The sequence below is a fragment of the Cnephaeus nilssonii genome (assembly GCF_951640355.1).
Source record: "Cnephaeus nilssonii genome assembly, chromosome: 20".
Taxonomy (NCBI): Eukaryota; Metazoa; Chordata; class Mammalia; order Chiroptera; family Vespertilionidae; genus Cnephaeus; species Cnephaeus nilssonii.
The window spans coordinates 44,615,715-44,640,657 of NC_137091.1; the positions used below are offsets into that span (position 1 = coordinate 44,615,715).

At 52.6% G+C, this 24,943-nt stretch overlaps 2 protein-coding genes across 3 annotated transcripts; one reads left to right on the top strand and one right to left on the bottom strand.

Annotated features, from left to right (window-relative positions):
- Positions 1–21: 21 nt before the first annotated feature.
- TEAD2 (TEA domain transcription factor 2) lies at positions 22–17,073 on the bottom strand. Of its 2 annotated transcripts, XM_079759660.1 has the most exons (13): positions 17,009–17,073; positions 15,174–15,411; positions 14,584–14,648; positions 14,093–14,155; positions 12,784–12,795; positions 12,451–12,558; positions 12,292–12,350; positions 8,266–8,330; positions 7,072–7,220; positions 4,331–4,504; positions 2,043–2,204; positions 1,219–1,371; positions 22–712 (listed from the first exon to the last, which is right to left on the bottom strand). In XM_079759660.1, the coding sequence occupies exons 2-13, from the start codon at positions 15,403–15,405 to the stop codon at positions 599–601; spliced, it is 1,356 nt and encodes a 451-aa protein (XP_079615786.1). In that variant the 5' UTR covers positions 15,406–15,411; positions 17,009–17,073; the 3' UTR covers positions 22–598. The 2 variants fall into 2 exon arrangements, with proteins under 2 accessions (XP_079615786.1, XP_079615787.1); XM_079759661.1 differs by lacking the exon at positions 12,784–12,795 and having other exon boundaries at positions 23–712.
- Positions 17,074–18,284: 1,211 nt separating this feature from the next.
- DKKL1 (dickkopf like acrosomal protein 1) lies at positions 18,285–24,469 on the top strand. Its single transcript, XM_079759517.1, has 5 exons — positions 18,285–18,453; positions 18,720–18,894; positions 19,341–19,481; positions 19,614–19,706; positions 23,931–24,469. Exons 2-5 carry the CDS (start codon positions 18,739–18,741, stop codon positions 24,240–24,242), a joined length of 702 nt encoding a protein of 233 aa, XP_079615643.1. The 5' UTR covers positions 18,285–18,453; positions 18,720–18,738; the 3' UTR covers positions 24,243–24,469.
- The last annotated feature ends 474 nt before the right edge of the window (positions 24,470–24,943 follow it).

Genomic DNA, 24,943 nt, shown 5'->3' on the forward strand with positions numbered 1-24,943 from the left:
TAGCTTTATCCTCTGTCAAAACACAAACCAACACAATTTGGGGCGGGAGGGGGTGGTGGTGAACAGTACTGGCTAGTCCTGGCTCAGGTAGAAGAGGGGAGACATTAAAAAACCCCCCCGCCTCCTCCCAACTACTTGCCCAGCTGAGAAAAAAGTCACGACCCTAGCACCCACTTATAAATATCTGTTATATTAAAAAAAAAATTTCCAGGGCCCACCTGGCCCTGCACAGAAAGGGTTAACCTTCAATACTTGATATCGGGGTCACAGGGTGGGGGTGGTAAGGGGAGGCAGATTGGGAAAAGGGGGGTTGAAAAACAAAGAGAGGACAAGCCAATGTGTAAGTAGGGCTCTCCCAAACACCCAGACACAGCGGGGTGAGGGCGCCTGGTAGAGACAGAGGCCAGTCCCTGGTGCTCTGGAGTGACCTGCCCTCCCACACCCCCGTGAGGTCCCAGCATCAGGATCCATCCCTTCCTCTCGGTCAAGGCCCCCTCCGACGGGAGCAGCCCCCTCTCCCAGTAAGAGGCCTGAGGCAAGCTGGAGGTCCTTCCTGGGAGGAGCTATTCTGGGGGTGAGCCACTTTCGGGGTCCCCCTTCAGTCCCTGACCAGGCGATAGATGTGGTGCTGGGCGCCCCGCTCACTGGTGGAGACTTCAAAGACGTAGGCAGTGCAGAGCAGCAGCTCCTGGGTGTCTCGGTTGGTCACCACCTGCCAAGGGGGCCAGAAAAGGGGTTTGTGCTTAGAAGGGACCACTGTGCCCTCCCTCAGTCATCATGGGGCCCCCAGGAGAAGGTTCCCGCCATGTCACAGGTCCCAGGCAGAGGGGCTGCTCAACACGCCCTCGCATCAGATGGTATATCACGTGTTACCGGGTCAAGGAAGTTCCCCAAGTGAATGGTCCCCAACTCAGCACATTCCTCAAAGTCTAAGGGATTCCCACCAAATCATGTTTCCTGGACTAAGGTTAGGTTCCCTTAGCTAAGGACCCACCATGAATCCTCCAGGTCAGTTCCCCAGTGAAGGGGGGTCCCTCATGAGAATGCTGTGGAGTCCCCACCCTATCAGTTCCCTGGGTAATGGGATCCCCTAAGCCCCGGGTCAACTGCAGGGTCCCCACTGTGTCAGTCCCCCAGGTGAAAGGGTCTGGGGCTGAGGGGCTGTGGCGGGCCTGCCCTCCACACCTGGGCCCCCGCGGCCCTGCCCCCACGCATCACCTGGAGGATGGTGAAGTTCTCCAGGACGCTGTTCATCATGTAGCGCTCGGGCAGCTGCCGCAGCTTGTGCAAGAAATTCACCAGGTACTCGCACATGGGCGAGCGCAGCAGGCGGTACACGAACCTCCCGTCCTCCAGCTGGGCGCGCTCCGTCTGAACCAGGCGGTGGGGAGTGGGAAGGACGGTGACTGAGACACACAGGGGTCACCCCAGGAGCCCAGCCCCACTCTGTGCCTCTCGGATGCCACCCCCACGCCCCCCTACTGCCATCTTCCCCCTCCCACTGCCCCATCTGCAGTGACCGGAGACAGGCCTGAACCCTCAGGTATCCAACTCAGGACCACTGAGCCTGCAAACCAGACACACCCCCAGTCCCTCAAAGCCGTGCTCTGAACCCTCCATGACCTCTGAACTCTGATCTCTGGTACCCTCAAGCCCTCCAGACCTCTCAATGAGATCTCCCAACTCTATAACCTTTGAGACCCAGTAAGTCCTCAGCAACCCGCTGTGACCACTGAGCCTCCTTGCCCTGTGAACTCTTCCAAATTCCCAGGAATCTTTTGCATCTTAGTGACTGTGCATCTCTGTCCCACACGTTACCTTTGAACCCTCCAAGTGACCCTTACATGTGACTTTAGAACTCCACATTAGCTCTAAGCCTATGCATTAAGCCCCCAAAGAGGCTGGGCCACCCCCACCCCACCATGAAGACAACCCCAAAGCCTGAGCTGTCGTGGCTCCTGGTCCATTTATTTACTCTGCACCCCCAGAGTGCCAGGTGCCCGGGTGCTCACCCGCCCAGAGCTCCAGCCCTCCGGCCTCACCTCCACTTTCTCCACCACCTGCTTGCCGAAGGAGCAGACCTTGGAGGAGCAGGTGAGGGTCATGTGCTCCAGGCTCTCGTACTGGCTGCTCACACCATAGAAGCCACCGCTGCTGCCAGCGGCCCCCACCTCCTCACCACTCGGGCCCCAGTTCAGGTCCGCCTGGGGAATGGGGAGACACAGGTTAAGTTGGAGGAGACAGCCCTTATAGACGTCCCTTATACCAGTAAATGGTGGAGACTCGGCCCGGCCGGTGGGGCTCAGTGGTTGAGTATCGACGTATGAACCAGGAGGTCACAGTTCGATTCCCGGTCAGGGCACATGTCCGGGTTGTGGGCTCGATCCCCAGTGTGGGGCAGGCAGGAGGCAGCCGATCAATGATTCTCTCTCATCATTGATGTTTCTTTTGTTCTTTTCTCTTTTTATTGATTTCAGAGAGGAAGGGAGAGAGAGATAAAAACATCAATGATCATTGATTGGCTGCCTCCTGCACAACCCCCACTGGGGACCGAGCCAACAACCCAGGCATGTGCTCTTGACCAGAATCAAACCTGGGACCCTTTAGTCCGCAGGCCGACGCTCTAGCCACTGAGCCAAACCAGATAGGGCTCATCACTGATGTTTTTATCTCCCTCTCCCTTTATGAAATCAATAAGAAAATATTTTTTAAATAAATGAATAAACGGTGGAGACTCTTGTAACATAGGAACTCTGTTAGAAGGAACCCATGGCCTGGTTTCTCCCATTTGCCCCGTAGCTGCCCACCTCACTTCCTCAGTGTCCGAAGTCCCCACCTCTCCAAGTGCCGGCTTCTGAAGAAGACCCACCCTTCCAGCAGCGCTTCAGAAGTCTGAGTCCCCAAAATGATCCTGACCCTCTCTCCCCAGTGAGCCCCCCGCCCAAGGAGCCCTGCTTATTCAACAGTTTTGCTCCTGAAGTCCCCAACTCAAGAGTTCAGCCTCTTCCAAGGGCCTGGTTACTAAGGAGGGAGTTATTGCCTAGCAACCGGAGGCTCTTCCTCAGAGCCCTTGGCAACCCTGGTTGCTAAGACGAGGGGCTACTTCCTAGCAACGGGGCCTGGCTCCTCTTCAGAACACCCTCCCGGGCCCTTTCAGCTGATTCTCAAGAGGTCAGACCCCTCACGTCCCAGTGGCCAAGTGGCAGACCATCGTTATGCCAGGTGGGGGTCTGAGACCTCATTTCACCTTTGGCCTGAGCCCCTTGGTCACCTCCTTACCTTCCCGGGAGGCATGCCTCTTGCTCGTCCTAACCTGAGTTACCAGCTTGACCAGGTCACTCTCCACGTGAGTTAGGCCTGACTCCATCCATCCCCCTGGCACCAGGGCCTTGTGAAGCCAGACAGATACTGAAGGCCCCTCCAGCCGCTCCCTGCGTCCCTTCAGATGCTGGCCTCCTAAGGGTCGCTCTCCACAACTGGCACCTGCTGCGGCCCGTCTTAAGCCCTAGCAATGCCTACAGACCTCAGCAGCACATCCCCAGAGCCGTCTCGGGCCTCCACTTCACATGCTAGAACCCTTGGTAACCGCAGAAGCTACGGGTCCAGCAAGGCCAGCAAACATCAAGCCCTCCGCAGGCTTCCTTCTCAGAGACTAGATCCCTCCACTGCCCTGGTTACCACGAGTTAACACCCCCCCCAAAAAAACATTCACATATATTGAACCCCTATAGCATCAGCCACTGTACTGGACACCAAACCAAACAGGCCTAAGAAAGACCCACAATTATTTATATAGGGTCTGGCATAGGGCTTTGTATATAGTAAGTGCTCAATAAATGATTGTTCAGTAAATATGAGACTTTACAAAGCCACCCCCCAGCTCCTTCAATGGCACCCTCAAGGCCAGACATTCTCTAACAACAGGGTCTGGTGGAACGTAGCAGCCCCTTTAAGAGACCAAAATTCGCCAGGACTTCATGTGCTAAGGGGAGGAGGGCATTCCTTAGCAACAAGGCTTAGTGTGGGCAGGTGGGATGTAGGGAAGTCTGCAACGATACAACCCAATCCCAAGGGCTGTATCAGTCACACGACTTGGTGTGGCAACGTCTAGTAGGGTCTGGCGGGGGGGGGGGGGGGGGGGTCCAAGTCCCATTTTTACGCCTGCACGGGTCCCCTGCATCCCGCCCTGAGGGCCAAACTCCCTGGTGCTCCTGTTGCCAAGGGGGCTGGTACTCAGCATGAGGAGTGGCGAGGCCCTGGTAGAGCCAGAGGCCTGGGCTGGGCGGCCATGGGGTTTATGAGCACTTTTGTTTTTGGACGCAGAACTCACCCAGAACTTGACCAGGAAGAAGGCGTGAGGGGGCCCACGATCGTACAGCTCCCGCAGACCCCCCTTTTTCTCAGGGAACTTGTCATAGATCTGCCGAACATCCACGCTCTCGAGCGGCGGCGCTCCGGGGCTCGGGCAGTGCTGGCTGATGTGTACGAACAGGTGCCTCTGGTACTGGGGAGAAACGGCCATCGGTGAGGCGTGGGAGATGGGCTGGACCCCCGGCCCGCACTGCCGATGCCAATCTCACACCCCTGTCGTCACCCCCAGGGCTCCGGCCAGCGGTTCCACCCTGTCCACCCAGACACTGGGCCCAACTCCCAGGCATGTCCCCACTCTCTTCTGCCCCTTCATTCCCATCATGCCTCAGTCCCCAAGCCCCGTCCCTACTGCCCGACTCTCCGCCCTGTCCCCTGCTCTCCATCCTCATAGCCCTGTCCTCTCCCACTTTCACCCCAGCCTCCAATCCCTCCTCCCCAGTTCATCAGTCATATGGCTCCAGAGCTGACCCTTGACCTCCCCTGCTCATAATTTGCCCATGGCTCCCCAGCACCCCCAGGACAAAGACCACACCCCTCAACCCGGCCATGTTTTGAATAGTTGTTCCTAAATGTTCCATCAATGGATGGATGGGTGGATGGCTCTGTTCCCATTCTTGTCCATATCCTTAAATCTTGCCCATTTTTTCTTCTGACACAAGTCCTCCCCCATCTTTCCAGGTCATCCAAATCTGCCTCTTTCTGGAAGCCTCCACTAATCACAAACAGGTGGGATCTCTCTACCACCTCCAGGTTCCCCATCACCAGGAGAAAATCTGGGTCCCTGAGGTTGGCCATGCCAGCTCCTCCAGGACCAGCACCTGCCCAAATATCCACAGCCTCACCAGCTTCCCGCCACATTCATTATGTTGTGTCTCTGAAAGCCTCAATGTTGTTTCCACCTCTGTGCCTGAAAGCACCCAGTTCTGCACATGGCAAACTCCTACGTAACCCTCAAAGCCCAACTCAAAAGTTGTCATCTCAGGGAAGCCTTCACTGACTCTCCAGGCAGAATTACTCCTCTGTACACCCACAAAAACTTGAGCTTCCCCCATCCTAGCACATACTCGGACATCTACTGAGAATCTGTTGTGTAGAGGTACTACTCTGGGTCCCAGGGCGACAAGGTAAATCCCCTGACCTCAAGGCGCTCACAGTCTGCTGGCAGAGACAGAACAAATTTCAAATCATCTTATGGGTAATATAAATTTTAGAGAGTCATGCACACTATGAAAAAAGTCCTAATAAAGCACAGTGAGGGAGTGGAGAGTGACGGCAGCTAGTATATTCCATAGGGCGGTTTGAGAAGATAATCAAGCAGGAACCTGAATGAACGGAGGGACGGAATGGGGATACCCGGGGAAAGCACATTCCAGGTGGCAGGAGCAGCAGACGCAAAGGCCCTGGAGCAGGCGTGGGCTGGCGTGTTTGAGAAAGGGCATGGAGGCCAGTGTGGGCAGAGCTGAGAAACAAGGGTGAGAGTGCAGGAGGTAAGGGCAGAGCGGGACTGCGGGTCAGATGGTTCATAACTTTGTGGGCAACTAAAAGGACTTCAGCTTCTGCTCCAAGGGAGAGAGGAGGGTTTTAACCCGATTTGACTTGGGTTTTACCAAAACCACTATGTACAGTAACTGGTGTTTATGTGGCTGTGACAGAGACAATGTGTTCACAAACACGAGTCCCTTTTCACACCGCTAAACTACATTTCCCAGACTCCTCTGCAGTTACATGTGATCACATGACTAAGTTCTGGCCAATGGGATGGGAGCAGACCTGATCTTTGCCACTTCCAAGCCAGACCCATACAGCCTCCTCACCCTTTCCCTCCCACCATCTGCCAGCCAGATGCAGAGAATCCAGCAGCAAATTCTGAAGCCCTAGAAAATGGCAGAGCCACAAAAATGGAAAAAACCTGGATTCCCCGAATCACGGTGTGGAAGGCTGCTGTTGAACACCCACACTGAAATGTTACATGAGTGAGAAACTTCTATGATGTTTCTGGGTGTTGCCCAGACTAATATGGCATCTGTCTCCATCCTAGCCCAGGAAAAGCTCAAGCCCAGAAACAAGATCTGCTTTCCCAAATTCCCAGTATCCACCACAAAGCCTGGCGCACACTAGACACTCAGAAGCGTTCTATGAATGAATAAATGATGTCCTAGAGAGTTTCTCTGACCTTCCCAACCCACAACCTCATGACCTTCCTATTCCTTTATGCTAAGAGTTGTCAAAATGTGGTCCCAGCAGCATCAACATCACCTGGGAGCTTGTTAAAAACTCAAATTCTCGCCTGCCTAGCATGGCTCAGTGGTTGGGAGTTGACCTATGAACCAGGAAGTCACAGTTTGATTCCCGGTCAGGGCACATGCCCGGGTTGCGGGCTGGATCCCCAGCGTGGGGTGTGCAGGAAGCAACCAATCAATGATTCTCTCTCATCATTGACATTTCCATCTCTCTCTCCTTCTCCCTTCCTCTCTGAAATGACTAAAAATATATATATTTTTTTAATTCAAATTCTCAGGCCCCATACTAAACCTACTGAATCAGATATTCTGAGGGTGGGACTCAGCAATCTGTGTTTTAACAAGCCCTCCATGTCATTCTGATATATGCTAGTTTGAGAACCACTACTTTATGCTTTCCCTTCCTATAACCCTATGCATTCCAAAACACCCACAGCAACTATCCCAAAATTGGACTTACAGAGTCAACTGCATCCGGGGGTTCCACAAAGGCCGAGAATTCCACCAGCTGTAACCGGGCAGTGCCCAGGGCCCGAGCCTGCCAGGCTGGGGGTGACGGGGCAGGTGGGGGCAGGGCAGGGGGTGAGAGGGCTTGGGGAGGCTCGTACCCTAAAGAGAGAAGAACAAATAATAAAAATTGCTAACATTTATGGAATATATCAAGCACTGTTCTCTCTTGCCTGCCTCCACTTAGAAGCTGAAAAAGCTAAATACTCACTTTCCCAGCCTCCCTTGCAGCTAGAGGTGGCCATGTGACACAGTCCTGGCCAATGAGACGTTAGGGGAAATCTGCTCGGGGGCTTCTGGGAAGGAGTTTCTTCCTGAATGAAAAAGACAGAACTTTGGGAGGAGAAAGCTTTTGGTTCTGGTCAAGTCCTGCTTGGGACATGATGCCTGGAGTCACAACAGTCATCTTGGGACAGTAAGAGAGAGGCCAAGGGACCTAGAGAGATGCTAGTCCTGATATTGCTGAGGTGCTGAGCCAGCACATAAGCAGCCCACCTTCAGACTTTGTGTTATGTGGAATCATTAAAGCCTTTTTATTTATGGCACTATTAATCTGGGTATTGTTACTTGCAGCCAAGAGCATTCCGAATTGATGAATCTGTGGAACCTAAGTGTAATTTTTCATCAATGTGAGTACCACATCAGCATGGACTTCTGGAAGCCATCTTTGCTGCCAGATGGATGGGAGAGACCCTGCCTGAGAATGAAGCCACCAGAGGAAGGCAGAACCAAACAAGTCCTGATGCTACCATTTGAGCCCCTAGATCCAGCCATACCTGAAGCCATAACCCCTGAAATATCAGTTACCTGACCCAATAAATTCCATTTTGTTGTTGTCCTTGTTGTTTTTGTCATCTAGCTTCACTTGGGTTTCTGTCATTTGCAGCTGAAAGAATCTTGGCTAATACATCTCCCCTATGTCCTTTAGGCTAGCAAGTGGCAGAACACAAACGCAGCGTGTGTGGCTACAGATGCCATGCTCTTAACCACTACAAATTCTGTCACATCCTTCCACACCTCCACACACCCTGCCTCAGAGCTGGACCTCAGTAGGAATGTGACCCTGATGGATGGAAGGCTGAAGGAAAGGCAGTTAGGGTTGACAAGAGAGACAGGAGAGGAGGGAGCGGGGAGAGCAGACTCTTACCTGGGAGGTCAGTAGATGGGGGAGTCAGTGACAAGGAGAACGGTGTCTGCGAGAAGGGCTTCACGCTGAGGGAGAAAGGAAGCTGAGGGTAAGCAGGTGGAAGGATTCTAATCGTACCAGCTACCTTTACTGAGGGACCAGGACATGATGCGCACTTTTTTAAAAATATGTTTTACTTGCCCTAACTGGTTTGGCTCAGTGGATAGAGTGTCAGCCTTCGGACTGAAGGGTCCCAGGTTCGATTCCGGTCAAGGGCATGTACCTTGGTTGCGGGCACATCCCCAGTAGGGGGTGTGCAGGAGGCAGCTGATTGATGTTTCTTTCTCATCGATGTTTCTGACTCTCTCTCCCTCTCCCTTCCTCTCTGTAAAAAATCAATAAAATATATTTTTAAAAAATGTTTTACTTTTTAGAGTGGGGAAAGGTTATGTTAGCAAGTGGCAGAACACATGGGTTAGGTTTGGGTTAGGGATCGGCTGCCTCTTAAACACCCCCTATTGGGGATCAAGCCTACATCGAACCGGTGACTCAACCAATGACCCACACCAGCTCAGCACATTATGTGCACATTTTATTTTATTTTTTAAATGTATTTTTATTGATTTCAGAGAAGGGAGATAGAAACATCAATGATGAGAGAGAATCATTCATCGGCTGCCTCCTGGAGGCCCCACACTGGGGATCCAGCCCACAACCCACGCATGTGCCCTGACCAGGAATCAAACTATGACCTCCTGATTCATAGGTTGACGCTCAACCACTGAGCCACGCCAGCCGGGCTATGTGCACATTTTAATCAAAGCCTCACAGCCTATGAGGTAGGTGTGATTACTGCTCTTCTCATTTGCACAGAGGTCAGCCGACCCACCCAGTCACACATGTATGGAAGCCTGGGCTCAACCCAGGTCAGTCCCAACCATGAAGCCTGGGGTCTTCGTGATAGTTTGGTACCTCTCACAAAATGGCAGAAAGAGAACAGAAATGGGGTCTCTTAGGTGAGGAGGAGAATAGGAAATCTGGAGAGAGAGGAGGAAAGGGTCAGGAGGGTGGGGAGAAAATGACCAGCAGCCCGGAAATGGGACATCAGGCCAAACTTTGGGGTGAGGAGGCAGCACAAAATCCAAAGCAGTGCGTCCAACAGAACCTTCTGTGATAATGAAGGTATATCTGTGCCGTCCAACACCATGGCTCCTGACCACACGACTTACAACTACTGAGCAGGAATGTGGCTCAGGTGTCTGAGGGATTGAATTTTTAATTTTATTTCATTTGCGTTAACTACAATTTCAATCATCACACGTGGCCAGTGATGGTAGTTATTTGATAGCATAGAGACCAATAACATATGGGTATCCCAGGAGATGGTGGTGAGACTGAGAGGTCAGAGGTCAATGAGACATGATGAGGTCAAGGTTCCAAAGATCAAGATCAGAAAGACACAGCCCAACTGGTGTGGCTCAGTGGTTGAGCATCAACCTATGAATCAGGAGGTCACGGTTTGATTCCTGGTCAGGGCACATGCCCGGGTTGTGGGTTCAATCCCCAGGGTGGGGCGTGCAGGAGGCAGCCCATCAATGATTCTCTCTCATCATTGGTGTTTCTATCTCTCTCTCTCCCTCTTCCTTCCTCTCTGAAATCAATAAAAATATATATTTTTTAAAAATCCCTAGCCGGTTTGGCTCAGTGGATAGAGCGACGGCCTGTGGACCAAAGGGTCCTGGGTTCGATTCCAGTCAAGAGCATGTACCTTGGTTGCAGGCTCCTCCCCGGCCCGGGACCTGGTCAGGGATCATGCAGGAGGCAACCCACGGACGTGTTTCTTTCACGTCTTTCCCTCTCTCTTCCACACTCTCTAGAAGTCAATGGAAAAATGTCCTCGGGTGAGGCTTAACCAACAACAACAAAAATCAGAAAGACACAAACTCCAGGGACTTTCCGACTTTGGCTCCCTGAGGCTTCTACTTGCCATCCCAATTCTGAAATCTAAACTCCAGTACCCAACCCACTGACTTAATTTCTTGTCATCAGGCCACTGCCAAAATATCACCCCCTCAGAGGCCTTCCTAAATAGAGCACATACAAAAAAAAAAAAAAAAAAAACCCTAAAAATAAATAGAGCACGGACACCCTTGCTTTATTTCCCACATTTATTCCTTTCTTATTAATGCTTATTTAGTTGTTTACATGCTTATTGTCTGTCTCCTCCCCTCTCCAAGTATATAAGCCCATGAAGGCAGGAATTCTAATTTGTTCAATGCTGTGTCCCCAATTGGAGCAGAGTAACAGGCACTTAATAACTGCTCAGTAAACATTTGACTGACTGGCCCATGGCCTTCTCTCAGTTCCTGAAACTCACCGCTTTCCTACCACAGGGCCTTGGCACATACTGTTTTCTCTGCCTCAAATTTTCCCACCCTCATTCTTCACCTGACAAAGTCCTTCTCAGCTTTCCACATTACCTCCTCAGAGAAACTCCCTGGAACTCTCTCCCTCACCCCAGAGCCTGTTGCAGTTCTATTTTTTCTTAATATTTTTATTGATTTCAGAGAGGAAGGGAGAGGGAGAGATAAAAACATCAATAAGAGAGAATCACTGATTGCTGCCTCCTGCACGCCCCCTAACTGGGGACTAAGCCCACAACCTAGGCATGTGCCCTGATAGGGAATTGAACTGTGACCTCTCGGTTTATAGATTGTGCTCAACCACTGAGCCACGCCACGCAGGCCTGGCCCTGTTGCAATTCTTCACAGCGCATATACTCTTCCATTGTGTGTTTATGCACATGATTTAATTAACATTCAACTCCTCAATTTGACTGTCAAGTCCATAAAAAGTGGACCAGTGCAGAACACCCCCTTTCCAGATCAGCCTCCTCCCCTTCGGCTCTGGGGACTGGTTCTGACCCTTCCTATGTCCCCATCCAGCAGCACCTCCCGGCGAACTCTTCTCTCCCAGCCTGGATCCCACAGCCTGTCACTTGGCTCTTTGGCAACACTCTCAACACTCCTGCCTCACCGTCCTGAGGACACATTGCCCTACCAACACCCAGCCTAGAACCATTGGCTCCTTTCTGGGCTGAAAACTACACTTCCCATGAGCCTCTGGACCCATTTCTGTTTTTCTAGGCTAGAAACATATCCTGTCACCCTCGTGGCTCTCTCATAGCTAAAAAGGACACTCTCATTTACCTCTGAGGCCATTTTTTTTCCTTCTGATTCTGAGAGATGGACCCCTATTCAGGCCCAAGAACCACCTCTGGGGGATGAGAACCAGCCTTCCCATGAGCCTCTGGGGCTCCACTCAACCCTCCCTAGAGTTTCTTACCTACAACTGCCTTTCCCATGAGCTCTGGGGCCCAACCAATCTGACCAGAAGGCCATTATTCCCATGGACAGTTTTTAAAACTGTTTTAAAAATATTTTTTATTGATTTCAGAGAGGAAGTGAAAAAGATAGAAACATCTATGATGAGAGAGAATCAATGATTGACTGCCTCCTGCATGCCCCACACTGGGGATCCAGCACAGGCAGGCATATGCCCTGACTGGGAATCGAACAGTGACCTTCTGGTTCATAGGTTGATGCTCAACCACTGAGCCACGCCGGCCGGGCTCCATGGACATCTTCCAGGCCTCTCACACTCACCAAGTCTCATGCTGAGCTCATTTTTTCCCAAACCCATTCCTCCCACAGGTTGCACATCTGTGGACAGTCCCACCAACCCCCGTCACCAGCCGGAGCCCAGGCGCGGTCCCTGCCTCCTCCCTCCTTCCCAGCTAGTCAGGCCCCAGCGCCACCCCTCCTCCTCCTGACTCTCCTGCCCCATCCCCTCCTCACTATCCCATCACAGACCTAGTCTTCCTCTCAGACCATCATCTCACCCTCCTGCCTGGGACTCAAATCCAGAGAGCCCAGCTCCAGAATGGATGTGCACAAGGGAGCTGGGAGCCGGGTGGGGGGTGAGGAAGACCTGTGGGAGCGAGTGGAGGAGGGGGACAGGTGCTGATGCAGGACAGAAGGTACTCACTCTGGAACATTCCAGGGGGTCCCAGAGCCCCCTGACCAAAACTGGAAAAGCTCAGAGGCCTGGAGACAAGACAAAGGGGGACAGCCAGTTAGTCCCCAGTTGAAACCACACCCCCCCCACCCTCCAGCCTTGAACCCCACAGTCCCCAATCCAGGCCACCTGAGGACCAGCGGGGCCCAGTTTGGCCTGTAGGGAAGGTGCTGAGATGAGCTGGGCCGAGGACATGGTGGCCATTGTCTGGAAAGCCTTATCCTTGGAAACCTGGTCCTGGAGGAAGAGTTGAGGGTCTATGTTAATGGGGGTTCCAGTGGACACAGGGAGTAGGGACAGGGACAGGGTGGGCAGGATAAGCATGGGGAGGCTCAGAGATGGGAGGTCATGGTAAAGGGTTGGGAAGAGTCCAGATCCCTCTCACTACAGCCCCTTATCCCTCCTGCCCTCAAGAATGTCTGGGGTAAGGAAGTGGGTGGGAGGATGGGCAGAGGGACTTACCACATTCAGAGCCTGCCCATGGGGGACGGAGCCAAAGAAGGAAAGAAAACAGGATTTAGGAAGTGAGGCCTGGGCACCCCACCTTGCCTCCCTGCCAACCCCTGTAGCCCACCACTCTGAGCAGAGCAATGAGAGGAAAGCGAAATGAAGGATGACTATGGAACTATGTCCAGGCGCTGTCCAGGGGTGGGAGGGGAGGGCAGGCCTAGAGGGGGAAAGAAGTTCCCAATGCCCAGAATAAAAGACAGTCATGAGGATTTCTAGGTCAATAAAGAGCCGGAAGTGAAGGTTTCCGGATATGCGGGCAACAGGAAATGAGAATTTCGAACCCAGAGGGAATAGGCAGTGAGCATTTCCTCGCTGGGACAGGGCAGAGGGGAGCAGTGAACTCCAGAAAAGACCAGAAGAGCCCTGGGCCAGTGTGGTTCAGTTGGTTGAGTGTCGTCCCGTGCACCAAAAGGTCGCCGGTTCGATTCTCAGTCAGGACACATGCCCTGGGAGGCAATTGATGGATGTTTCTCTCTCTCTCCTTCTCTCTCTCTCAAATCAGCAAAAAAACAAAACAAAACAAAAAAACAAAAACATGTTTAAGAAAGAAAGAAAATACAGAAGAGAAGGTGTTTAGACCTAGAGAGAAAGGAAAGGGAGGCTTCTGGGTACAAAAAAGGAATAGCAAGTGATGGTCCCCAAATCCAAAGACAGAGGCAGAAAGAAAAGACGCCCTACTCGGAGGAGTAGAAAATGAGGGCCTGTGGCCAAGAGGGAATCGGAAATCCAGAGGATGGAGAAAAGGAAAGGGATGTGAAAAGCTCCAGAAGGATATGAAGTGATCTGGGCACAGGAAGAACGGGCAGGCCACACGGGGACCGGAAATGGGGAGATGGATCAGGAGACCTTCACAGCACAAGAGGGAAGAGCGACGAGGGCGCCAGGAAGAGCAAAGGAAGGACAGGAGGGGAGAGGAGGGAGGCGGGGGCAGCAGTAGCCGGAGGAGAGCCCCGACACCCCATTCTTCTTGCCTGTCCCAAGCGAGATCTCTGTGCCCCTCTCTCTATGGATCTTTCCATGGTCTCCATCCACCCCCTCCTGCTGCACCACTAACCCCCACCTTGGGTTTCTGCTCCCCCAGTCTGTTCACCTTTCTGGGTGAACCTATTCCCATTTCTTGGTCTCTGTCCCCGACCCTGCATCTCTGTCCCTCCTTCTCTGGATCTGTTACCCTCTCTGAGTTCCTGTCCCCTCTTTCTGGGTCCCTGTCCCCCTCTCTCTGGGCCCACCCCCCTCTCAGGATGTCTGCTTTGGTCCCTACCTTGAGCTTGGACTGGATTTCCCTCGATTTCCTTCGGGCCAAGACCTGGATGTGACTAGAGACCTGGAGGGAGTGACAAAGAAGTAGATTCAGGCGAGAGTCACTTGCCCCTTGCCTCCCTCCCGGTGCCCTACGAGCTGCTGGAACCTGGGGGATGACACGCAGAACGTGCCGGCTGTCTCGGGAGCACGCAAACACGGATGCGACCGGAAAGGCCACTCTTGTCTCTAAGACTTCTTCCCCAGACCCAGCAAATCCAGCCCTCCCTCCCCTTCCTTGTCCTTCTCTTTGGCTCTTGTAGTCTCTCTCACTCTGGTTCCAACACAACTGCTAAGCGAACTGCACCAAACAGGCACAGAGTATCCTGAGCTAAGAGGACAAACAAAAGCACCTGAACCACATCGTCCTCGAACCTGAACCTGCCCATACCAGTACGGCCCTGAGAAGACCAGCCCACCCCACACAGAAGCCCCACGGGTCCGTCCTGAGACCTGTTTGCGAGTTCGGGTCTTCCCTGTTCTCAGCTTGATGTAACGGGCAATCAGTTCATTCCGACCTGAGGAGTCAAAGAGGGAACAGAGTTAGCCCCTCAGCACAACTTCCCAACAGAGAGGTCTCCAGGGAAGGGAAGAGAAGCCGTAGTCCCCAGAGGCCCACAGCAAGCTGGTTGCTACATGGAAGACGAGTTATAACAGCAGGTTTTGAAGCCAGACTGCCTGGGTTCAAATCCCAGCTCCGCCACATGCTAGCTTTGTGGCCTTAGGCAAATCACGTAGCCTTTCTGGGCCTCGGTTTCCTCATCTGTGCAAATGGGATGCTAGCTCCTACCTGAGTCCTAGTGAGGATATGAAGTGCTTTCATGTGAACAGTGTTTAAAGTGCCATAAATATTGTTTGTTGTCTTTTATTAATCAACTAGAGGCTCAGTGCATGAATTCGTGTACAAGTGGGGTACGGCCATCCCAGCCCGATTGGCCGAATCAGGCCAGGCCAGTCAGGGGGAGGGGACACAGGAGCCATAAATGTTGCTTGTTATCTTTTATTAATCAATGGGGGCCAGGGCAAAAGAGGGGGTGACTCACCATACATCTTGCCTTCATCGGACAGGATGATTTTCCGCCGGCCGCAAGGTGGGTAGATGGCCAGGGCCTCCTGGAAGCTCTGCTCGATGTCTGGACTCCAGACACCCTCTGCATCCGGACCCCCGTCTCCCCCAGCCCCCTCGCTGCCTCCGGTGCCCTCCTCACTTCCTTCCTCACTTCCTGTCCAGGCGCTGCCATCGTCCAGGGGGGCCCCAGCCCGGGGTTCCCCCATCTGGGCCTGGAAGAACACAGAGCTCAGCAAGGTTCCCCCGAACCAAGCTCTCTCAGGGCTTGGAGAGCTGGGAGTCCAGACTCCTGGGTCTGGGGGAGGAGGCTGGGGCTGGGACTCCTAGGTCCTGGAGAAGGAGGCTGGATTTCTGGGGAAGCTTAGGGTGAGAAGTGTTCTCCTCTGGATTTCCAGGGGAGCCTGGGTTGTGATGAAGCCTGGAAGACCCCATAGTCATGCACAGGGCCCATGAGGGCCAGTCATGTGGGTATGGATTACTAGTTGAAAGAAGACAGGAGTCAGGGCCTAGTTGCGGGAAGGGGGTTGTGAGGGTGATCTTAGTCCCACCCCGAGAACAGGTGCTAGGACGTGAGCAGCAGCTGCTGGAAAAGAAGGGGCACAGGCCCTAGGAAGGCTAAAGAGAGACCCAGAGGGAGGGGGACAGAGACCCAGAGGGAGGGGGACAGAGACCCAGAGGGAGGGGAACAGAGACCCAGAGGGAGGGGCACAGAGAGCCAGAAAGAGGGGCACAGAGACACAGATGGTGGTGCACAGAGGCTCAGAGAGAAGGGGGGACAGAGAACCAGAGGAAAGAGGGACAGAGATTCAGGGCAGAAACTCAAGTGGAGACCAGGAAAGACCCGCAGAACCACAGACTGGGGGGGTCAGGGGCGCACTGCCATCAGGAGAGCCAGAACAAAGGGCCCAGGCATCCCCTCCCCCAGTTTCCCACAACCCCCATAAGGGGAGGGGCTGGCCAGCCAGGGCCCCTCCCCGCCGGCCCCCGGCCCCGCCCCTGCGCTCCCCAGCCCCGGCGCCGTGGGCTCGGATCCAGCTCTGCTCGTTCCCAGTGACTTTCCGGAGGCCGGGAACAGGGGAAAACTTTTTCCAATACAGTCAGATCCCGCCTCCCTGGCGGCTCCACGTCTTCCACAGCTTTCCCAGGACCCCAGAGCCCAGGCTCCCATCCCCCTCCTCCCTAGGACCCCGAGTCCCGGCCCAGGCAGACAAAGACCCCAGGCCGAGCCCAATGGCGCTGCGGCGGTCAGGACCCCCCTAGGCCGGAATCCCAGCCCAGCTCTCCCCCATGTGGCCAGACAAAGGGACGGAGGAGCCGGCTAAGAAAGGTTCCCCCTAATTTCCCGCCCCAGGCCCCAAACTTCCGAAGAGACCAAGACTGAAGCTCTAGAAGGCTCCGTAGCCCGCGCCCTGCCACCAGGGAGGCCCCTTTCTCCATGAGGGGGGCCAGGCGCCCACAAATGACACACACGAGCCAGTTGGGTCAGAAACGCGCACAGGGTCCTTTCTGGCTTCCAACCAACACGGCCGCGGACACGCACACCCCGCCGAGGTTCCCTGCCCTCCCCGCTCCCAGGCCCCCACACTCCCAAACTTAGACGCCTCCGCAGACACCCCAACTCGGGCAAAAGTTCCAACCTCGCCCGTCGACGCGGTCAGAAGCGAAATCTCGAGCTCCCCCCGATAACAAGAAGGCGGCGTGCAATTCAGAGGCGGTCCCACACACACCCAAAACTCCTAGCACGTAACTTTCCACCCCAACTCACACACCCCAAAGCAGGATCCCCGACTCCCGCCGGCGCCTTCCTACCTCCCGGCCTGGGGCTGGGGAGCCGCGGGCGGGCGGGGCGCTGCGCAGGAGAAAGTTGCCCGGGAGCTTTGTTTGGGAAAAGTGGGAGGGACCGGAGGGGGGGCGGGCCCGGACACCGGACAGCGGGAAGGGGGATCCGCTGGTGACAGTTGGAGGGAGGATTTTTTTGCTTTGGCAAAAGGAAAGGTGAAGCCTAGCTGGGGTCTGGTAGCATCTTCAGGATTCGTCTGCTTAGATTCCTGAGAGAGGAGGGGTGCGGAGGGTCGGGGCTCCTGGGTCTGCGGGAGGAGGGGTCTGGGGCCTGGACTCTGTCCCTCTAGTAGTGTGTGTGTGTGTGTATTGGGGATGTGGAAGTGATACGAGCCCAAAAGGTTCTTTCCGGTTCAGCCTCAAGTGTATCTTTTTGAGGATGGACGTGCAGGGGTGTGTTTTGATTGATTTCTGTAATAACACGGTTTCCTTGTGACCTCACCAGAGTTAAGAGTCGTGGGCGAGGCGAGATCCATGGAGGTCGAGACTCCCGCACCCACACGCTCTCATGGACTAGAGGTGGCGCTGTGTCCCAGGACGGAGAGAGACACTCGGTACCTGAGTGTTCAAACTCTTGGGACCAGAAAAGGCTGGTGTCCGGACTCCGGGGACCTGAGCGAGAAGGGAGCCCGGATTCCGAGTTCTTTTCCTTCTTCTTCTTCTTTTCTTTAAACGGACAATTATAGTAAATTTCAAAATCTGAGCAGCAACGTAAATGTGTTTCTTGAAAAAAGCCCGAGTTTCTTGGAAAACTGGACCAGAAGACTGGATTTCGGGTTTCTGGAGAGGGTTTAGCGGGACCGAAGAGGGCTCGGGGTTCAGCGTCTCGGAGTGCATTCATCGTTTCAAATGCTGGAGAAGACGAGAAGCGACACGGAGACATTCTCAGGGTAGCTGCAAAAATGGGAGGCGGCGAACCAGAGGGACTGCCCGAGACAGAGGGAGCCCAGGAAAGAAACTGAGGGCGCTGGGAGCCAGAGCTGGATCCCGCACAGAGGCGGGGCCCAGGCGCGGGGGGCGTGGCTCCAGGGCAAGGGGCGTGGTCACCTGCGGTCGGAGCGGGACAGGCCAGACTCGGTCTCCAACGGCGAGGTCAACCGAAAGGGGCGTGGTCTGACGGAGCGTGACCGTGAAACGAACGGCCGGCTGGCTCGAGGGGCGTGGCTACCAACGACTAGAGGCGTGGCTAACCAATAGGGGGCCCGGCTAGTGGGTGAGGTCACACGTGGGGGCGTGACCAGGCCGTAGGGGCGCGGCTAGGGCTCGCGGAGCTCAGTCAACGCTCCAGGTGCCCCGCTTGGCTCGAGACCAGAACTGTTTGGATTTAACAGTCCGTGGACGGCCCGAGTCTGCGAGTCCAGTGACCGGACTGTGATCTAGTATAAAAGCGAGGCCCAGAGGGTGAGAAGGAGAAGGTGAGAAATGAGATCTGGGTATGAATGTGGGGGAAGGAGAGGGATGCGATCCGGGTACGAAGCAAAGCGCAGAAGAGTCGGGCCTGGGAGGACGCACGGGACCTAACACGATGGAGGGGGTGGGAGTAGAAGAAAAAGGGAGAGGGGAAATGGGTTTGTGGGGGTGGGGGTGGGGGAGTTGCTTGGACAAGGGGTAAAACCTGGGCAAGGGATAGGAAAGGCATGATTGTCTTGGGTGGGGGCACTGACCCCTACCGATGCCACAGCCTCCCGCCCCGCCCCGCCATGTGGCACACGCTGGTCCTGCTGCTGCTGCTCCCCTCTGCCTTGGTGTCCCCCTCCACTGCAGCCCCGATCCGGGATGCTGACGCCCAGGAAAGCTCCTCGGGCTTCCTAGGCCTCCAGAGACTACTGCAAGGCTTCACCCGGCTTTTCCTGAAAGTGAGTGATGGCAGGGGGTGGGGAGAAGAGGTTCCAGAGAAGAGGGCAGGGATAGATGGAGACTGAGAGATGGAAGGGGTTCGAGGAAACAATGGGAGACAGGTCAGGGCCAGGCAGAAGGAAGAGAGGGAGTCAAAGGGACAGAGAGCAACAGGAAGACCGAGAAGTAGAAAGAGGGAGGGAGACAGGCAAAGGGAGACAGAAAAGAGACTGAAGAGAGAGATAGAACAGAGACAGTAGGGCATGAGGGGCAAAGACAGGAAGGTAATGGGGCAGAGAATAAGGATGGGGGCAGGAGGTGACTAGTTAGCCCCTCGGGGTCACAAGACGGAGAGGGAAGGGGGTGAAAGGGACATGGCGAGGCCTGGAGGGCATCCTGGCAGGGCTGCAGACGTACTGGGGCGTCCTGAGATCCAACAGCTCGCCTGTCCCTCCTCTGGTCCCAGGATGACCTGCTGCGGGGCATGGACAGCTTCTTCTCTGCCCCCATGGACCTGCGGGGCCTCCCTACGAACTACCACCGAGAAGAGAACCAGGAGCGCCAGCTGGGGAACAGCACTCTCTCCAGCCACCACCAGATCGACAAGGTGCCTATGCCGGGAAGTCCCTCCTGGAGTCTGCCTTGGGTCCCTCATGCTGTCGTGTCTGCTGGGCGGAGGGCAGAGGAGGAAAGCAGTTTTGCTCGCTCTCTCTCTCTCTCTCTCCTCCCACCCTCACAGGTGACCGACAACAAGACAGGAGAGGTGCTGATCTCCGAGAAGGTGGTGGCATCCATTGAGGCCGGAGATGGGAGCGTGGAGAGTGACTGGAAGGTTAGGAGAGGCCCCCACCCCACCCCCGAAAAGTTTTGTCATCAGCTGAAAGGGACTAACCAGCTCTCAGTAATGCAGTATACACCCTCCGAGTACATCCCCACTCACTTAGTAAACTCCAGAGGGTTTTGTAAACCAAGAAGTGCTTTTAACTCCAGATGCCTGGTAAGCTTCACCCTCACCAACATCAGAGTGTGTTTTTATCTCAAAGTACTCTGCAAACCTTTTCAGTATTTTTAAAATCTATCCCAGAGTGGTAAGTCTCTCCCTTGTAAACGCCAAAATGTGATTTTTTTTAATTCCAAAGTCTTTATGAACCCGAAATGCTTTGTGTATATCACCTTTGTAAACCTTTGAGTGATTCTAATCCCAAAGGACTTTTTTTATCCTAAAATGTTTTAAGGACCTCCAGGTGCTTGGCAAACCTATACAGTTCTCTCTCTCTCTCACACAGAGGTTTTTATTTTGAAGTGTTTCAAGTCTACAGAAAAGTTAGGGGGAAATCGTGCAATGATTCTATCTGCATTCCTTTTAGCATAGAGCAGGGTTTCTCAGCCTTGGCACCATCATCACTGGGGGCTGGAGATATCCATGCAGGGGCCATCCTGTGCGCTGTCAGATGTTTAGCAGCAACCTGGCCTCTACAAACTAGACCGAAGCACCACCCCCATCTCCCCCAGCTATGACAACCAAAAATGTCTCCAGACTTTGGTTGAGAGCCGATGGCCTAGATTCACCACTTGTTAACCTTTTACCACTTTTACTCTATTTTCACTTTTGTATTTGTGAACCATAAGACAATGGATTATTATTTTTTTAATATATTTTTATTGATCTCAGAGAGGAAGGGAGAGGGAGAGAGAGATAGAAACATCAGTGGTGAGAGAGAATCTTTGATCGGCTGCCTCCTGCACGCCCCCTACTACAGCTTGAGCCCTCAACCTGGGCTTGTGCCCTTGATGGGAATCGAACCCAGCACCCTTCAGTCTGCAGGAAACCGGCTAGGGCCAAGACAATAGATTATTGACATCATGGCACTTCACCCCTAAGTCCTTCAGCAGACTGAAGAATAATGCATTCTTCCACATGACCACAGTACCATTTTCACACCCAAGATACTTAATGTCAAATTGTTGTCTCCGTATTAATTTGCGAGGGCTGCCGTCACAAAGTACCCTGGATTAGGTGGCTTAAATAACAAAAGCTGGTTGTCTCAGGGTTCTGGAGGCGAGGTGTCCAAGATCAAGGTTGGTTCCTTCTGAGGGCTGTGAGGGGGAGTCCCTTCCATGCCCCTCTCCTGCCTTCTGGGGGCTTGATGACAGTCTTTGGCAATCCTTGGTGTGAGATGCATCACCCCTATCTCTGCTTCATTTCCATATGACGTTCTCCCTGTTTGCATTTCTATGTATAAATTTCCCCTTTGCATAAGAACACCAGCCATATTGGATTAGGGCCCACCATGATGACCTCATCCTAACTGACAAAACCTGCAATAACTCTACTTTCCAACAAGATCACATTCTGAGGTCCTGGGGGTATGGACTTCAACATATAAATTGGTAGGGGCACAATTCAACCCATAACAGTCTCCTACAGGGCTTCTCAGACCTCTAAGTTATTTTTTAAATATACTTTTATTGATTTCAGAGAGGAAGGAAGAGAGAGAAACATCAATGATGAGAGAGAATTGTCTATCAGCTGCCTCTTGCACGCCCACCAATGGGGATTGAGCCTGCAACCCAGGCATGTGCCCTGACCGGGAATCAAACCATGACCTCCTGATTCATAGGTCGGTGCTCAACCACTAACCACTCTGGCCAGGCTCAGACCTCAACTTACTAAAATGCAGACTGATTGAGTAGGTCTAAGTGGGTGGGTTGGATCCCACTAATTTGCATGTCTAACGAGCTCCCGGAAGATGCTGACGACCCTGGTCCACAACCTACACTTTGACCAAACAGACATCAGTCTGTATTCAAATGTCTCCACTGGACCCAAAGCTGTCTATAAGAGCTGATTTGACTTTGGACCAGGATTCAATCAAGGACCACACATTGCAGCTGTTTTCCTGGGCCTGGCGCTGAAACGCAACTGAGGCCTAGATGTTATCTCTAGTTTGACACAAACTCTATCTCTGTGGTCAACAGACCCGATGCTTTGTTCTGAAGATTATTTGATGCTGGCTAGAACCTCATTGTCCTGAGGGCTTAATGCTTAAGGGAGTGGTCATGCAAGGGCTTGTATGGCAGTCATATGAGGCCATTCTCCAGCCCCCTTGTTCCTCCTCTAAGGGCGTCCATCACATGACTAGTGCCCTGCCAGGGAAATAAAGGTCAGGGGAGGGGAGGGTCCAAACTACATGACCAGCAATATGCAAGGGGAGGGGACGTCACCTTGGGGGCGAGGTCCCACTCTGCAACATTCGTTTCCCCAGTTTTGTCCATTGCTAGGCACACCGGGGCTTTCTGCCTGGTGACCTGTACCTGGCTTATCATTCCTACTTGCACACACCTACCGAACTGCCTACCGCATTCCCCCTCGATGATTCTTGACTCTGAATTCTTTAAGGGAAAGGGGAATAGGGTCTCTTCTGCAGCTGCTTCATGCTGAAGAGGGGTAGAGTTCTCCTTCAGAGCCAAGTGGCCCTTGTTCAGAGGGGCGATGAGGCCTGGGCACAGAAGGAGGTTTTATGGTGTCTAGAGTCAGCAAGGGACAATATTCCCAGAGTGCAAGTAGGACTTGTAACCTGGTGGAGACAAATGGCATTATAAATCTTTTTTTAAAATATATTTTATTGATTTTTTTTACAGAGAGGAAGGGAGAGGGATAGAGAGTTAGAAACATCGATGAGAGAGAAACATCGATCAGCTGCCTCCTGCACACTCCCTACTGGGGATGTGCCTGCAACCAAGGTACATGCCCTTGACCGGAATCGAACCTGGGACCCTTCAGTCCACAGGCCGATGCTCTATCCACTGAGCCAAACCAGTTAGGGCTGCATTATAAATCTTAATATTATTGAGGCAAAAGCTAAAATGACATGAATCACAACAAATTGTCTGATGAAAGGGAGCATCCAGGCAAGGACACCTGGCTGACTGGCCTAGATTTCAGATGTTTGCCTTGTCAAAAGATGGGAGAAAATAAAACATTGTTTTGGAGGCTTGTAGCCAGATATTTAAGAAAAGTAGAAAAAGTCAGGATCCAGTTAGGTTTACAGGCAGAAAAATAAAACTTTTTGAAGACAAGTAACTGAATTAGAGTCTAATATCTACGACAGTATATTATGGAATTTATGGAAACACAAGTTCCCTTTCTAAAATTACCCTCATTTTTATCAAAGAACCAAATTAAGACCAATTTATTTACTGTAATAAGTCCAGTTTCAATTTGGCCTGATTATTTGCATAAACACAACAAGAATAGTAATTGATCACATAGCCTTTAAAAATCTGCTTTGCTGGAATTTCATAAGGAATCTCCAGACTGAGCTTGCGTTAGCCTCTCACAGTGAAGAAGCCAAGCCATACTGTCCTGACCAGTCTTTGCCTGCATCTTTGTGTGAATTCCTCAATACTTGATGTCCCCCCAAATGTCTTGAGGTTCTCTATTTGCCATCTCCCAGGAAAACAACCTTCATTCCTTATCTGGAAAGACAGGGCATGAACCATAGAAATAAAATGAGCACGGTACCAGGCTGTTTTTTTATGAGGCTTTTATCAGCTTCCAAAGTCAATCCTAATTCCTTAAAGCTTTTCTGATAACAACCAGAGTCTAGATATGTCCCTCTCAATCCTGACATTCCGGTCAAAGTCTTGGCCAATAACATCAAAAAACAACACCCATATGCATTGCGATTATGGTCACGATTCTTTAGTAATGCCAAGAGCTTTTAGTACCAAAGTGCTTTGCAATTTCACACTGCTTCCAAATCTCACAGTACGTTTAATCCTAAAGTGTTCTGTAATCCCAACAGACATTTTAAACCCCAAAGTGCTTTTGAAACCTCCAAAGTGTGTTTTCAACCCCAAAGTAGTTTATAAACCTCCAAGTATTTTTGAATCCAAAAGTGCTTGTAAACCCCAAGTGCTTTGTAAACCGCTAGGAGAGTTTTTAACTCCCAAAGCGGCCTGTAGGTGGCAAACTGAGTTAAACATGCCAGTGGGTCTGAGAGTCCTGGGGTTGTCATTCGGTTTGAGACATCTCCTTGTCCGTCCTCCCCAGGTACCCAAGCTAGAGGAGAAGGAGGCCCTGGTGCCCCTCCCAAAGGCCATGGACAGCTTCCACCCAGAACCCCATCCCCGAGTGGCCTTCTGGATTATGAAGCTACCACGGCGAAGGTCTCACCAGAGCGCCCCGGAGGGCAGCCGCTATCTCAGCGAGAAGGAACACCGCCTGCAGGCCATCCGGGACGGGCTCCTCGAGGGGACCCGGGAGGAAGCCCTGCAAAAAGGGTCCCAGGGCTCCCCCAACTTCAAGCCGCCTGCCCGCAAGACGCACTTCCTGTACATTCTCAGGCCGTCTCAGCAGCTATAGGTGTGGGGATGGGAACACCTGCATGTACCCACAACCAGACCCCACCCCCAGCTCCATGTGGAAATAAAGTTCTTACACCTAAAAGCACTATCTCCTTTTAAGGATATGTCTCCAAGCCTCAGCTAATCAGGTCATGGCAAGTCCCAACAAGATAACTAGGCAGTCATAAAATATTTGAAAATGAAGCATTACACCACTAAAATAATGCACAGGTAAATTAGTATTTTTTTTAATATATTTTAATTGATTTCAGAAAGGAAGGGAGAGGGAGAGAGATAGAAACATCAATGATGAGAGAATCATTGATCAGCTGCCTCCTGCACGCCCCCTACTGGGGATCTAGCCTGCAACCTAGGGATGTGCCCTTGACTGGAATCGAACCTGGGACCCTTCAGCCCATCAGCAGGCCGATGCTCTATCCACTGAGCCAAACCAGCTAGAGCAAATTAGTAAATATTTTAAACAATGATAATGGAAATGTGACATAAGCTTGAGTGTAGCTCAAGAGGTTCTCAGGTCCAGTCGGTGGCTGCGGAGTCAACCCATGCACCAAGAGGTCACTGGTTCAATACCTGTTCAGGGCACATGCTCAGGCTGGGGACTCGATTCCCGGCTGCGGGGAGGGGGCATGCAGGAGACAGCTAATGATCAAGGTTGATGTTTCTCATCAGTTTTGTTGTTTTTTAAATATATGTTTATTT

Bases quoted from the DNA above. Each gene is read 5' to 3' on its own strand.
- DKKL1 (XM_079759517.1), top strand. From the start codon at position 18,739: ATGTGGCACACGCTGGTCCTGCTGCTGCTGCTCCCCTCTGCCTTGGTG. The intron at 19,482-19,613 runs GTGCCTATGCCG...CCACCCTCACAG, and splicing joins GCCACCACCAGATCGACAAG to GTGACCGACAACAAGACAGG. The intron at 19,707-23,930 runs GTTAGGAGAGGC...CGTCCTCCCCAG, and splicing joins GCGTGGAGAGTGACTGGAAG to GTACCCAAGCTAGAGGAGAA.
- TEAD2 (XM_079759660.1), bottom strand. From the start codon at position 15,405: ATGGGGGAACCCCGGGCTGGGGCCCCCCTGGACGATGGCAGCGCCTGG. The intron at 7,221-8,265 runs GTAAGAGTCTGC...TTCTCTCTTTAG, and splicing joins CCCATCTACTGACCTCCCAG to GGTACGAGCCTCCCCAAGCC. The intron at 1,372-2,042 runs GTGAGGCCGGAG...CGCCTGGTTCAG, and splicing joins AGGTGGTGGAGAAAGTGGAG to ACGGAGCGCGCCCAGCTGGA.